The 16,561-nt window shown below is 35.9% G+C and overlaps 1 protein-coding gene across 6 annotated transcripts in view; it reads right to left on the bottom strand.

The window, feature by feature from the left end:
- The window catches only part of N4BP2L2 (NEDD4 binding protein 2 like 2), a 96,262-nt gene that overhangs the window by 39,247 nt on the left and 40,454 nt on the right, over positions 1-16,561 (bottom strand). For 2 of the 6 annotated variants that reach the window (XR_016019321.1, XM_019749585.3), the window contains one exon: positions 14,288-14,400. The exons of the other annotated variants lie outside the window; for them this stretch is intronic. Coding sequence is in view for 1 of the 2 variants with exons in the window: in XM_019749585.3 (XP_019605144.2) it covers positions 14,328-14,400 (73 nt within the window). In the remaining variant the exon portion in view is untranslated. The remainder of the gene's footprint in view (positions 1-14,287; positions 14,401-16,561) is intronic. 6 annotated transcript variants of the gene reach the window in all.

The following is a 16,561-nucleotide window of genomic DNA, read 5'->3' as shown; positions in this document are numbered from 1 at the left end:
TAAACTAGATGATATATTATGATGTAGCTGGGTTTATCTTGGGATTTGCAAGATTGGTTTATACTAGAATATCACAGCGGACACTTTCCAGGATAGATCACATATGAGACCACAAATTAAGTCTCAAAATACTTTATTTATTTATTATTTATTTATTTATTTATTTATTTATTAAGATTTTTTTTTTTTTTAATTAAGGAAGGGGAAGAAGATTTTATTGGGGAACAGTGTGTACTTCTGGGACATTTTCCAAGTCAAGTTGTAGTTCTTTCAATCTTAGTTGTGGAGGGCACAGCTCAGCTCCAGGTCCAGTTACCATTGTTAGTTGCAGGGGGCGCAGCCCACCATCCCTTGAGGGAGTCGAACCGGCAAGCTTGTGGTTGAGAGCTCGCTGGCCCATGTGGGAATCAAACTGGCAGCCTTTGACATTAGGAGCACGGAGCTCCAACAACCTGAGCCACCGGGCCGGCCCAAAATATTTTAAAAGATAGATATGTGAAAGAAAAAGGGGTTCTGTGGAAAGTAACCTCACAGGGTGATCTAGTCATAAATTCCTAACTGGGCAGGTCATAATGGGTATTTACGCCCCAGGCATGTAACTTCTTTAGTAAAAGGTTTATCTTTGTCTTAACAAGCCCTGTCCATTGTTTTGGTGAACCTTTGAAATGCCCTCTTGTAGACCCCTCCTTCTAAAGCATGAAAGCATATAGTCTTAACTAACCTCTAATCCAATCCCCACATTTCTTTCTCCCATCTCCATGTAATCTTCCTTATCTTCTCTCCTTAATTGCAAATGCATAAAAAAATCTCCAAAACTGTTATTCTACAGAGCAATTGAGAACTTGCTCTCTGGCATATGTCATCAGTTTCTGCTCAAACAAACTCTTGTAAAAATTCTGTACAGGTTTGGACATTTTTAACAGATCTCATACAACGTATCTTTCTCCCACCACAATGGGATAAAATTAGGAACCAATAAAAGTAAAAATGCACAATTCATAAATTTGGGGAAATTAACTAACACATGCTTAAAAAAAACAGTGGATCAAAGAAGAAATCACAATGGAAATTAGAAAATAGTTAAGATAAATGAAAACAAAAGCAACACATACTGAAACATATAAGACACACTAAAAGCAGCATGAAAGGGAAGATTTTAAGTTATAAACACTTACATTAAAAAAACTGAAAGATTTCAACTCAACAGCTTAACTTTACAACTTAAGGACAAGAAAAGGAAGAAAACAACTAAACCCAAAGCTAGCAGGGGAAAGGAAATAATAAAGATTAGAGATAAATAAAATGAAGAATTAAAAAACAGAAAATTAATGAAATCAAAAGCTCTTGAAAAGATGAACAAAATCGACAAACATTTAGTTAATGGACTAAGGAAAAAAGAAGACCAAAATTACTAAAATCATAAATGAAAATGGGGACTTGACTACCAATTACAAAGAAACAAAAAGGATTATAAGAGAGTATTATGGAAAACTGTATGCCAACAGATTGAATAACCTACGTGAAACGGAAAAATTCCTAGAAGCACAAAACCTACCAAGACTGAATCACTAAAAAATAGAAAATCTTAATAAACCTAAGAGTATAAATGAGTAAGATTGAATCAGTAATCAAAAACCTTTTGACAAAGAAAAGTCCTGGACCTGATGGCTTCACTGGTAAATTTTATCAAAAATTTAAAGAACTAATCCTTCTCAAAGTTTTCCCAAAATTGAAGAGGGAACACTTTATAACTTATCTATGATGCAAGCATTATCCTGAAACAAGACACAAGAAAAGAGAAATGCAGATCAATATCTCTTATGAGCATTGAAACAAAAATCCTCAATCAAACTCAGCAGCATGTTAAAAAGACTATACACCATGACCAAGTGGGATTTATTCTTGGAATGTGAGGATGGTTCAATGTATGAAAGCTGGTCAAAGTAACCATGTTAACAGAATGAAGGAAAAAAATCCACATGATTATCTCAACTGAGGCAGAAAAAGCATATGACAAAATTTAACTCTTTCATAATAAAAACGCTAATAAAAAACAAGGAATAGGGGCTGGCCCGGTGGCTCAGGTGGTTAGAGCTCCATGCTCCTAACTCCGAAGGCTGCCGGTTTGATTCTCACATGGGCCAGTGGGCTCTCAACCACCGGATGCCAGTTCAATTCCTCAAGTCCCGCAAGGGATGGTGGGCAGCGCCCCCTGCAACTAAGATTGAACACGGCACCTTGAGCTGAGCTGCTGCTGAGCTCCCAGATGGCTCAGTTGGTTGGAGCGCATCCTCTCAACCACAGGGTTATCGGTTCGACTTTCACAAGGGATGGTGGGCTGCGGCCCCCTGCAACTAGCAACGGCAACTGGTCCTGGAACTGAGCTGCGCCCTCCACAACTAAGACTGAAAGGACAACAACTTGACTTGGAAAAAAGTCCTGGAAGTACACACTGTTCCCCAATAAAGTCCTGTAAACTTTCCCCAATTTAAAAAAAAAAAAAAATCTTTGAAAAACAAGGAATAGAAGGAAACTATATCAATATAATAAAAGCCATATATAAAAAAAAAAACCTACAGCAAACATCATATCAATGTTGAAAGATCGAAAGCTTTTCCTGGGGTGGCCAGTTTGCTCAGTGGTTAGAGTGCAGTGCTCATAACATCAAGGTCGCCAGTTTGATTCCCACATGGGCCAGTGAGCTGTGCCCTCCACAACTAGATTGAAAACAATGACTTGACCTGGAGCTGAGCTGCACCCTCCACAACTACCCTGTTTCCCCGAAAATAAGACCTAGCCGGACCATCAGCTCTAGTGAGTCTTTTGGAGCAAAAATTAATAAAGACCCGGTATTATATTATATTATATTATATTATATTATATTATACACCCAGTCTTACATTATAATAAAATAAGACCGAGTCTTATATTAATTTTTGCGCCAAAAGATGCATTAGAGCTGATGGTCTGACTAGGTCTTATTTTCGGGGAAACACGGTAGATGGAAAACAATGACTTGACTTGGAGCTGAGCTGCGCCCCCCACAACTAGATTGAAAAACAACAATTTGAGATGGAGCTGATGGGTCCTGGAAAAACACACTGTTCCCCAATATTCCCCAATAAAAATTTTTTTAAAAAAAAGAAAGACTTTCCTATAAGATCAGGAACAAGACAAGGATACTCATTTTTCACCACCTCTATTCAGCACAGTAATGGAAGTTCTAGCCTGAGCACTTAAGCAGAAAAATAAATAAATAAAAGACATCCAAACTGGAAAGGAAGTAGTAAAATTATCTCTGTTGAAGATGATATGATCTTATATGTAAAAATCCTAAAAATTCCACACAAAAAATTGTTAGAATAAATAAATTCAAAATAGCAGGGTACAAAGTCAATATACAGAAAATCAGTTGCACTTGTATACACTAACAACAAAAAAACTGAAAAGGAAATTATAAAAACAACTCCATTTATAATAGCAACAAAAAGAATAAAAACTCAGGAATTAACCAAGGAAGTGAGAGACTTGTACAATGAAAACTACAAGACATTGCTGAAAAAAAATTAAAGAAGGTATAAATAAATGGAAACACATCCCATGTTTATGGATTGGAAGACTTACTATTGTTCGGATGTCAATACTACCCAAAGCAATCTCAGATTCACTGCAGTCCCTCTCTAACCCAATGACTTTTTCTTCTGCAGAAATAGAAAAACCCATCCTAAAATTCATAAGAAATCTCAAGGGGCTCAAATAACCAAAACAATTTTGACAAAAAAAAACAAAAACAAAGCTGAAAGACTCACACTTCCTTTTTTCAAAACTTACTACAAAGCTACAGAATCAAAACAGTGTGGTACTGGCATAAGGATAGATATATAAACAAATGGAATAAAATAGAGAGCCCAGAAATGAACCCTCACACACATGGTCAAATGATTTTTGACAAAGGTACCAAGACCATTCATGGAGAAAAGACATTCTTTTCAACAAATAGTGCTGAGAAAACTGGATATCTGCATGCAAAAGAATAAAGTTGGACCTATACAGAACACCAAGTACAAAAAATAATTCAAAATGGGGGCAGCCGGTTGGCTCAGTTGGTTAGAGCGTGGTGCTCTTAATAGCAAGGTTGCCAGTTCGATCCCCATATGGGCCACTGTGAGCTGCGCCCTCCACAAATAGATTGAAACAACTTGGAGCTGATGGGGCCTGGAAAAGCACACTTAAAATAAATAAAAGTTTAAAAAATAATAATTCAAAATGAATCAAAGACCTAAATGTAAGATCTAAAACTATAAAACTCTTAGAAGAAAACATAAAGCAAAAGCTTTGCAACATTGGATTTGGCAATGATTTCTCGGATATTGACACCAAAGGCACAGGCAAAAGAAAACAAAGACAAATTTGACTTCGTAAACATTTTGTGTGTCAAAAGACAATGAACTGAATAAAAGAACAATCCACAGAACAGAACACATTTGCAAATCATATATATGATAAGGGATTAATATTCAAAATATATAGAAAACTCCTAAAACTAAAAACAAACAAACAAAAACCATCTGATTCAAAAACAAAGGATGTGAATAGACATTTCTGCAAAGAAGATATACAATTGGCCAATAAATACATGAAAAAATGCTCAACACCACTAATCCTTAGGGAAATACAAATCAAAACTACAATGAAATATCACCTCACACCCATTAGGATGATTATTTTAAAAAGGAAAGAAAAAAAGAAAATAGTGTTGGCAAGGATGTGGAGAAATTGGAACCCTTGTGCACTTTAGGTAGGAATGCAGAATGGTGCAACCTCTATGGAAAACAGTATAGCGGTTCCTCAAAAAATTAAAAATTGAATTACCATATAATCCAGCAATTTCACTTCTGGGCATATACCCCAAAAATTGAAAGCAGGGTCTTGAAGAGATATTTGTACATAAATATCAAGGAGTAGAACCCATCTATTAATTAACATTTTAAGTACAATCCAAATACATAAATAGGTAAAAGTGGAGGAAGCTGTTCTGACTGAGGAGTGTGGCCAAAGCCCCACTTGCCCAGACCTTTGCTACCTGCCTGCAACAGCAACTAAACTTTTTTGCCCTCAGCTTTATTGATGGATGATGAACAAATAAAACCTAAAGTCTTTTGTGGGATAATTTGTAGCCCACTTCTGGGGGCCATCATTGTTTTCTCACTTTATGAAGAGGTCTCAAATTCATTCACATTCTGACACAAATCACTTTCTCTGGTCCATTTTGGACTCTCTCTACTTCTGCCAATATTCATTTACAGGTATCCAAGACTTCAGAGGGCCTGTAAACTCCCTGAAATTGGAATAAAGGGTGAACATGTACGTGTGCAATTTTTATAGGAGGAGGGACCATATTAGCTTTCACTGGATTCTGAAAGTGGTCCATTACCCAAAAAGGATTGAGTCTGCTTCTACTCATATATCACATCATATCATATATCATATCGTATATCATGGCTTTAATTCACATCAAACTTACATTCAGGGACAATTTTCCTGTTTTTTTCTTTTGCTTTCCTCTGGACTATTATTCAAAGTCTTATGCAAATACCTCATAAAGTTTAGCCCAATATCTGGAACTTTATATCTCAATGCACATGATGACCCTGTTCTATTCCAGCTGTGGGAGCTAGACCCAAATGTAATCCATACTGTCTTTGCTTTGTGTAATGAACTTTATGGTATTCCACAGTTCAAAGCTTAAATGTGTGTATGTGTCCATGCGAATATATATCATTTAAACCTTCATGGCTTTGTTGCCCTTATCTTCCAGGGTAAATGGGTCTTTAGCTATATTTGGTTCTATAGATTGCTAGTTTGTTTTTCAAGGAAATACTTATTTAGACTTTTATGTTTATATAGTGTACTCAACCTTCAGTTACTTTTTCAACTTGCATGGGTCTTCTTCTAATTATTTCACTGATGCAATAAACCTAAACATTGATGTCTGAAACACTAGCCATTATCCTAGGTTAATTAGCTCACTTACAGCCCAGCACTAATATTTATTAGCAAAATCAACTTTCAAGTTGGAAAACCAACCCTCTTCTTACACATGACCAGAGGTTATATTTCACAACCAGTATTTTCACAAATGTGTGCACATGAAGATGAGTCCTGTGGGAGAATGCAATGAATAAAACAAATCCATCAAGCCTACTAGAAAAATAAGTCAAGTTCACATGGTACTTGAAAGAGGGAAAGAAGTGCCATCTTGTTTTTGAAAAAACAGTCAGATGGCATTTGATACGTAGGCTGTTTCTTTTCAGCTTATTTTAAACCAGATAATCTATATTATTATTAAACTTTTATTAAAGCTATGTTTCTTGCTGGATTACTTAGCAAGACCAGTTAGTGCATAAAAATACAATTGATTTTTGTAGACTGTCCATCACTAAATTTCAGACACATCTTGGCATCCAGACTGATAACCTGGTGAAAGACAGGATCATGCCAGGAGGCCTTTATAGGGTAGAGCAGGAGTGAATAATGGTATTGCATGATTACTTTTTTAAAACTTAATTTCTAAAATAATAATCTAGTAATTTTATCCCATAGCTTTTCTTACTAACATCCCTACCATTTACACAATGCATTTACAAGATTAAAGTGATACTATCAGCTTACTATCAAGAGTTGTGTAAGTCATAGTCTAAGTAAGATCAGTCTGAAGTGCTATAAATTGCATTTAGCTTTATAGATATCACCTAAAAAATCTATCTAAAAGTCTTTCATCCTTAGCAATTTTCTTCTTTAAAATGTTATTTTTGACAATTATGACCTAAGATATCAATTACTAAAAAAATCTAATATTACCTTAGTCTTAAGTATATGGAACAGTATTAGATTATTTTGGATCATTTCTGCTTAACCTCATTACTAAATTATTGCCATAATATAAAATAGCCTAAACATTACATTAAAAGCATAAGAAGGGGCAGCCTGATGGCTCAATTGGTTAGAGCACGAGCTCTGAACAACAGGGTTGCCGGTTTGATTCCCACAGGGGCCAGTGAGCTGCACCCTCCACTAGATTGAAGACAACGAGCTGCAGCTGAGCCTCCAGAGGGACGGCCGGATGGCTCAGTTGGTTAGAGCGCGAGCTTTCAACAAGGTGGTTCAATTCCCGGATGGGATGGTGGGCTGCTCCCCTTGCAACAAAAGATTGAAAACGGCGACTGGACTTGGAGCTGAGCTGCGCCCTTCAACTAGATTGAAGGACAATGACTTGGAGCTGGTGGGACATGGAGAAACACACTGTTCCCTAATATTCCCGAAAAATAAAAAAATTTAAAAGCATAAGAAAAAATATAAAACAATGTTTAAAAAAACCTAAAATTCAGGAAAGTTTCAACTTACAAAATGATTGTTTTCTAGATGGCTGTGAGACTTTACATTAAAGCAAAATAACCTATTGATACAATGTTATAAAATAACATTATTATACTGACAGGCCAACCACAAAAAACCACCTCATTGAAAATGTGTGGTTTGCTTTCTTTACTTTTGTTTATGCCTTCCTTTATCCTTTGTTTTAATTTTGTTTTTGTTTTGTTTGTTTGGTTTGGAAAGAGGTATAACAAAATTATTATTCTTGTCAAATAAGATCAGGTCATTATTTTTTAACCATACAAGAGGGAATGAAAAACAGTTCCTGAAGTAAGTGAACAACAGTTGGAAAGGAAAACAAACTAGATTTTAAAGGATGTTCATAACTTTCCACAAAGAAAAAGCCAGGCCCAGATGGCTTTACTGATGAATTCTATCAGATATTTAAAGAATACATACCAATTCTTTACAAACTTCCAAAAAAATAAAAGAAGAAGAAACACATCCCAATTCATTCTACGAGGCCAGTACCACTCTGATACTCAAACTAGACAAAGACATCACAAAAAAGCTATAGACCAATAACTCTTATGGCTATAGATGCAAAAACCTAAAGCAAAACAAAATACTAACAAACTGAATCTGGTGACATGTAAACAGGATTATAAACCATGACCAAGTGGGAATGTATCCCGGGAATGCAAGGTTGATTTAACAGCCAAAAATGAATTAGTGTAATACACCACATCAATAGAATGAAGTACAAAAATCACATGGTTATCTCAATAAACACAGACAAATCATTTGAAAAATCTAACATTCTTTCATGACAGAAACACCTAACAAACGAGGAACAGGAAACATCCTAAACTTGATATTGGACATCTATTAAAAACAAAAACAAAAAAAAAACACAGCTGGGGCAGCCGGTGGGCTCAATTGGTTAGAGCGCAGTGCTCATAACACCAATGTTGCCAGTCTGATTCCCACATGGGCCAGTGAGCTGCACCTGCCACAACTAGATTGAAAACAATGACTCCACAACTAGATTGAAAACAACTTGACTTGGAGCTGAGCTGCACCCTCCACAACTAGATTAAAAAAAAAAAAAAAAAACAGCGACTTGACTTGGAGCTGATGGGTCCTGGAAAAACACACTGTTCCCCAATACTCCCCAATAAAAATTAAAAAAAAAACACAAAACACAACTAACATGATACTTAATGGTGAAAGACTGATTATTTTCCCCTAAAATCAGAAAGAAAAAAAAACAAGGATGTCTGTTTTCACCATTCCTATTCAACACTGTACTGGAGGGTCTAGCCAGGGCAAATAGTCAAGGAAAACAAATAAAAAGCATCCAGATTGCAAAGAAAGAAGTGAAACTATCTTTATTTGCAGATGACCTAATCTTATACATAGAAAATCCTAAGGAATGTACTAAAAAACCATTAAATGGGGCCACCCAGTGGCTCAGGTGGTTGGAGCTCCGTGCTCCTAATGCCGAAGGCTGCCGGTTCGTTTTCCACAGGGGCCAGTGCCAGATGGCTCAGTTGGTTGGAGTGCACGCAGGCTCTCAACCACAAGGTTGCCGGTTTGACTCCCGCAAGGGATGGTGGGCTGCACCCCCTTGCAACTAACAATGGCAACTGGACCTGGTGCTGAGCTGCGCTCTCCACAACTAAGATTGAAAGGACAACAACTTGACCAGGAAAAAGTCCTGGAAGTACACACTGTTCCCCAATAAAGTCCTGTTCCCCTTCGACAATAAAAATCTTAAAAAAAAAAAAAAAAAATTAGGGGGTGGAGGGTGAGGGATGAGGTTAAGGGGGATTAAATATATGGTGATGGAAGGAGAACTGACTCTGGGTGGTGAACACACAATGGGATTTATAGATGATGTAATACAGAATTGTACACCTGAAATCTATGTAATTTTACTAACAATTGTCACCCCAATAAATTAAAAAAATATATTTAAAAAATTAAATATACTAAACCATAATGAACTAAGAAACCAGATCACCAAAGTTTCAGGGCATGAGATCAAAAATATACAAAAATCAATTGTATATCTATACACTAGCAATGTACAATCTGAAAATTAATAAATTTCCATTTATAATATAATCAAAAATACTTAAGAATAAATTTAACAAATCAACACAAAACTTGTACTCTGAATACTACAAAATAACGTGTAAAGAAGTTAAAGAAGACCTAAATAAATGGAAAGACATCCCATGTTCATGGGTCAAAATGTACAGTATTCTTAAGATGGCAATATGCCCCATATCAATCTACAGGTTCAATGCAATCCCTATCAAAATTCCACCTGCCTTTTATGCAGAAATTGGCAAAGTGATGCTAAAATTCACACAGAAATTAAAGAGACCCACAATGACCATGACAATCTGAAAAAAGAACTAAATTGGAGGACTTAAAAGCCTCCTATAAAGCTATAGTAACTAAGCCTGTGTGTTGCTGGCATATGGATAAACATAGAGATCAATGGAACAGGATTCAGGGTTGAGAAATAAACCCTTATAATTATGGCCAATTGATTTTTGACAAATAACCCAATGGGGAAAAAAGTGTTTTCAACAAATGGTGGACAACTGGATCTCCATATGCAAAAGAATCAAGTTGGACCCCACCCCACACTGTATACAAAATTTAACTCAAAATAGATCAAAGACCTAAATATGAGAGCTGAAACCATAAAACTCCTATTAGAAAATATAGGTGTAAATTTTCATTACCCTGAATTAGGTAGTGGTTTTTTAGATGCACCAAAGGCACAAGCAACCAAATGAAAAAAATAAATTGGACTTCATCAAAATTAAAAACTTTTGTGCCTCAAAGGATATCATCAAGAAAGTAAAAAGACACCCACAGAATGGAAGAAAGTATTTGCAAATTATACATCTGATGAGAAATTTGTACCCAAAATATATAAAGAACTCTTAAAACTCAGTAGTCCCCCTTATCTGCCATTTTGCTTTCTGCAGTTTGTTTCCCGGTCAACCTTGTTCTGAAAATATTAAATGGAAAATTCAAGAAACAAACAATTCATAAGTTTTAAATTGCACACCCTTCTGAGGAGCGTGATGCCATCCAGCTCCATCCCACCCAGGATGTGAATCATCCCTTTGTCCAACGAATCCACACTGTATATATTACCTGCCTTTTAGTCACTTAGCAGCTGCCATGATTATCAGATCGACTGTCAAGTATCACAGTGCTTGTATTCACTTCACCTGTATTTTACTTTATAATGGCCCCAAAGCACAAGAGTAGTGATCCGGACAGCTGGATATGCCAAAGACAAGCCATAAACTGTATATACAGAGAATGCCCAAAAAATGTATACACGTTTTAAGAAAGGAGAAAACTGTGTTAAAATTGTAATAGTCAATATACACCGATAACAAAAGATGGATGCAAGTCATGTGTATGCATTTTTTGGCACCCCCCGATATATATAGGAAAAAACTAGGGTTCAGTACTATTGGGTCTTGGAACGTATCTAACCGCAGATGAGGTGAAGCTAACTGTCATAAAAAGACAAACTGAATTTTACAATGGGCAAAGGATCAGAATAGACCTTTCTCCAAAGAAGATATAACAACAGCCAAAAAGCACAGGAAAAGATGCCCAACATCATTAGCCATCAAGGAAATGCAAGTCAAAACCACAATGAGATAACCATTTCATATGCACTGGGATGGCGATAATAAAAAAGGTAAACAATGACAAATATGAGTAAGGATGTGGAGAAATTGGAACTCAAAAAATGTCTCAATTATGTATTCCTTGCTGAATAATGTACCCCACTTGCAGTGAAAAGATGTTTGAATGTAAACCGTTTTTACATGCAATCAGTAGTTATTATAGCTACAACTACAGTTTATGTAAATCACTACTTTAATTAAAATTTTAAAAGTAAAAGATAAAATATTCAGATAACAAATTTGAGTTAATAAAGTGGAAAATATAATTCATGAAAATAAAGATTAAGATTGTAAATTGCTCACAACATACTGAAGTGAAACAAAACCTAAAATATAAAACAGCAATAATGGCTCATATTTCCTATATACTTGCTATGGGGGCAATATTTGTTAATATACACATACATATAAATTTCATTTAACCCTACCGATGAACAACCTATGAGGAAAGTACTATCGTCATCTTTCTCATTTAATAGAGACTGAGGCTCAGAAACTTGCTCAGTTCACATGATTAATAAATAGTGGTGTTAGGCTTAAAATCAAGTCTCTCTGATTCCAAAGTTTGTCCTCAACTATTACATTACATAGCTGTCAAAATTATAAATCCGACAATAAAGATATATATATATATATAAATATATATATTTCTATATTTATGTATTATAAATATGTGCATATATATGTTTTAAAACAGGAATTTGCAAAATGTGACCAGCAGTGAATTATGGAGGTTTAATTCCATAATTTAACTCTTTAATTATGGAGTCTCTGTGTCTAGAATTTCCTACATTGAGCATGTACTACTTTTGTAATAGAAAAAACAAATAAATGTGCACTTAAGACTTTCGATAAATAAATTAGGCAAAGCAAAGACAAAATACATTATAAATGTGTTTCAAAGTTTCTCAACATTTAAGATTCACTCTAGAATAATAAATCCACTTAAGGATTTATTGAATACAAACTTCAATTAAGGAACATAAACTTATCACACACACAAAAACCAACCCCAGCCTGTGTGCAAATGAAGTTCTAGCTAATAAGACTCAACAATTACCATTAACACCTGTCTTCTAAAAGAAACTCTTTATTATTGGGTGACTACATCCTCATTAGTCATGAACAAAAATAATTCCAGTCCTAACTATAGTACGGTGTAGTGAATCAATTTTTGTTTCCATAATGTGAGCTCTTAAGATTTCACTTTGAGATAGTAATGCTTTAAATTTTATTATTGCCAGTAATAATAACAGCAAGTCCTTAAAGTTAATATCTAGGGCAGCCGGTTAGCTCAGTTGGTTAGAGTGTGGTGCTAATAACACCAAGGCTGCCAGTTTGATCCCCACATGAGCCACTGTGAGGATTGAACATGGGCACACGCCTTAAAAAAAAAAAGAATTGCTTAAAAGTTAACATCTAGTTTATTCTTAAATATATTGATTTCATTGTGTCCATCCTTAGTTAAATTTTCAAAATGTAGATAAAACAGCATATATTTTAAAATATATTAGATATTAGATAAAAATCACCATTTTCCTGAAAGTTCAATTCCCCAAGGGAACTAGTTAATTTCCAAATTTTCTCACACCTTCTCAAGTAAATTTTCATTTGCTTCAAATACAGAAAAGTCTTTATTTTGTTGACAAGATCATACTGCTGCGTCTATAAAGTTCATAATTAACAAGGTATTCTAACATATTAACTCCAATCCTATCAATTACATTTCCCCTCTTCTATTACAAATCTAGTTTAATTGCCAAGATTTGGGCAATTCACTCTAATTCTTTTTTTAAAAATACTTAGTTTAGTTTCACGGCTAAGAAATAACAATTTACACTGACAATATTACTTCACAGATACTGTCAGATGCCTTCTACTCACTAGGAAAAATGTACAGCTAAATACAATTTATTTTGTTATGTGGCCATATAATAAATACTAAAAATTTAGGCTTGAATTTTACGTTGTTCAAAAATTCCCTTAACAACTGTTTAAACCCAAATTAGGAAAACTAAGGTGCTTAAATGTCACCTCAGGTAAAGCCCACCCTGACTGCTATGCTGCAAATTGCAACCACTGAGCACCCAGCCCCAGCCCACGCACTCTTCCCCTGGGCCAGGCCCCTCACACTCCTTCTCCTGCGTTACTGTTCTCCTAGCGCTTACCACCTCCTAACACAGCACACGACTGATTTCTTAGTCCTGTCTGTGTTGCTCCTAGCTGCCCCCTGTACCTAGAGCAGTGCCTGTGACACAGAAGGTGCTGTTGAATGAATGATCATTTTACCATGAGGCTAAGAGTGGAGCTACTGCTTTTGTGTGAGCTGACTTGGTGACTTGTACAACTATGTGGGGTATACAATGTTGAATTTTGTAATTAGAGCAAATCCTTATTTTTCACCCTGCTGCAGGGCAGGCAAACACTTTCTCCAGTAGGACACTTAGCTTCCATGGGAACATCCTAAGGCCTCCGTGGTTGAAGAGAGGTCTATGTCCCTGGAAAGTGGCTCAGAATCTGAAAACACAAAACAAACCCAGGCAGGGAAAATCCACAGGTCTGGGGTTTGGCAGGGAAAAGAGGCAGGGTGCTCTTTTCTTTTCCACATTCTTTGGGACTCTGCTTATTCTGTTATTAATCATATCAATACTCTTCCTTGTTGTGCTTACTATACATGTTTTACATGTATTATGTTAGTTAAGCTTTACAACAACCCTAGGAGGTAGGTACTATTAACAGCCCTACTGCACAAAATAGGAGACATTGAGATTTAAGTAATTTTCCCAAAATCGGGTAGGTGATAGAGGTCTCCGGCATTGAAAGCTTGCATTCTGTAACACTATGCAATACGGCTTTCCCACTGTGACAAATTACGTGGTCATGATGAATTACAAGAATTCCTAGGTTCTAGCATCTTTTATTATTAGTTGGCTATCGCTGCTCATATTGTACTAAACAGAGACCAAACACAAAAAGGGGAGACAATTTTTATAGATATAGAGTAAGTTTAATCATTTGGAATTATTAACAATGTATTTTAATGGACTAGTCATACCAAAGAAACTTCAGGCTAAAAATTAGCTAAGCCAATAATCAATAGGGTTAAAGATGAACAAGCAAAAAACCCTGAAGTTCACAACAATAACAATAAAAATCTGCAAAAAGTGTTATTTACTTACCAGAAGTTCTTCCAAATTGAAATGGTCGTTTATTACAGAATCATATATGGAAAAAAATACTGCTTTGTAAAAAGTCTTTCACATGTCCCCAAAGAAGGCCCAACTCTGACAATCTGAAAAGCAATGAATTAAATACTAAAACTAAATGAAAACTACAGGAAAAGAAAAATATATTATGAAGCTTGTTTAATTTTACTTCTTGTCCTAAGCCTGAAATGAGATATGTGATATCACCCCTACTGCCTTAGGATTTAGCACTTTCAAAAGATATTTTGAACAGCCTAAAATACCACGATACATTTTTAAAAATATTTTCTTACATGTATCCTACAAGTATCTTTATGTTCAGCATCTGTTTTCTTATCAGAAATTAATATGATTAAAGTGAGAATTGGTATATTATGCTTGAAAAGAATATTAATGCCTTTCAAATAAAAAACTTACACCTGCTTAGTAAATCGCGTTAGCAGCATGCACTATTAAGATAGTCCTGACTTGCTGCAACTTTTCACGTTCCTAACATTTGACACATTTAAGTCATTCATAGCTGTTAAAACGAATATAGTAACTACATTTCTAAATGTTTTCGAACATGAAATTTACAAGTTATCATGTCCATGAAGAATAAAAACAAAAAATTCTGAAATTGGATGGCTTCAGAAGCACTAAAATTTCATACACTTAAAATTGGGGATTTATTTTTAGCCTATAATTTATGCAAATAGAAAGCATCAAAATGTAGACATTTTATTAGCCCTTATTTTCTAACACAAAAAAAATCATATACAAGTTAGCCATTGGACAGACATCAATAATTGCTTTCGCTGGACTGTGGTTGATGCCCATAGGGGTTTTTCACAAATGTGTATGTCAATTCCAGCCTTCCATGTGTTGTCACTGTAAATAAGTTACCATACTGTACTGAGCTGTAGTTATACCTTAAATGACTTCAAATGTATGGGAGCTACTTACTGGCTCTCCCTCAAACAGCCCCGTGTGGTTAGGCTTTTGAGTTCTCCTGTCTGCATTTTATAGTGTTTTCATATCCTCAAATGTTCTCCGGCTGTCAGATCTAATTTCTTCTTCTCTCTGGAACTGCCCCAACTTTACCACCACCTGCTACCACTAAAGTATTTGTGGAAGGAAAACCATTAAAATGCCTTGCTGGAATTTTGTTCAAAAAAATGCAAATTGCCTCAAAGAGAGCCTTTGAAAGGTACAGAGTATGTGACATCTATTTCAGCAAATCAGCAAATTCTTACTTTTGAGTTACTAGTCATATTCCAAAGTTCCTAAGGAAATCACCCCTGAATGAGTGGACTGTGCATCTGTGTCTGGACTAAAAGAGCACCCAGCACAGGGTGTGGAACAGTCGGTCCTCAGTTATTAATGCATGGGCATCTCATATGTATGTGTACACGGGTTTTTTCCCCCACAGGCGCAAAAGGGGGCCGAAGGAGGCACATCAACCTGTGAACCCTGTCTAGGAAGTAGAATGTGAAGGAGGTTCGGAATAAAAAGAACTGATAACTTTCACATCACCTCCTTCTGTATGAATGTTTTAGGTCATGCTTGAATTATTTATAATTTATATCCAGATTTGGGTGTCCAAAAAGATAGTGCAATGCAAGCACAACAAATCGTTTCCACAGTGTGTCCTTGGGATGACTGCCCTTGCTATAGCTATATACCTGTCACACTTGACTGAGTTGTCTTCTTGCCACAAGAAATGCTCCGATGGAGCAGCTCTCACCCGTGAAAGCCGCACCACATACTAACCACCAAGAGGACCCTGGCACATATAGTGCAATTGTGATCCAGACTGCTCCCTTTGTGATACGCTGGCTGCATCCCTAGAAGCCCCAGTGACTTTATCTTTCCCTTTGATATTATGTTCCAAAGGAAAAACTCTAAAAAGTTGAACCTGTAGGGGGTACAAGTCCATGGCCATAAAGCTCAGACAATACTATTCTTTTGTAGCCTCTGGCTAATGCTTTTTTTTTTAAGCGATGGTTCACAACATACTCTGTCATCCAGGCAGCCTACAGCTGGACTTCTCTGGTTCAGTTTCCCTTCCCTATCTATTCTGTGAATCACTGTGTTGTACATGTAAACCTGTGTTAACATTAAGTTCTGTAAAAGTGATGAAAACGTTGCCTATGTACAGTATATTTGTTTTAAATTTACATGACGTTGATCCTCCTTAGGCTTTCATCATCAGCCAATATCCCCATCAAAATATCTATCATTCATCAAAATAGTTTACAAAGTATC

The sequence above is a fragment of the Rhinolophus sinicus genome, chromosome 16 (genome assembly GCF_057876585.1).
Source record: "Rhinolophus sinicus isolate RSI-liver-muscle chromosome 16, RSI-T2T, whole genome shotgun sequence".
Taxonomy (NCBI): domain Eukaryota; kingdom Metazoa; phylum Chordata; class Mammalia; order Chiroptera; family Rhinolophidae; genus Rhinolophus; species Rhinolophus sinicus.
This window is presented reverse-complemented; position numbering and strand designations above follow the sequence as displayed.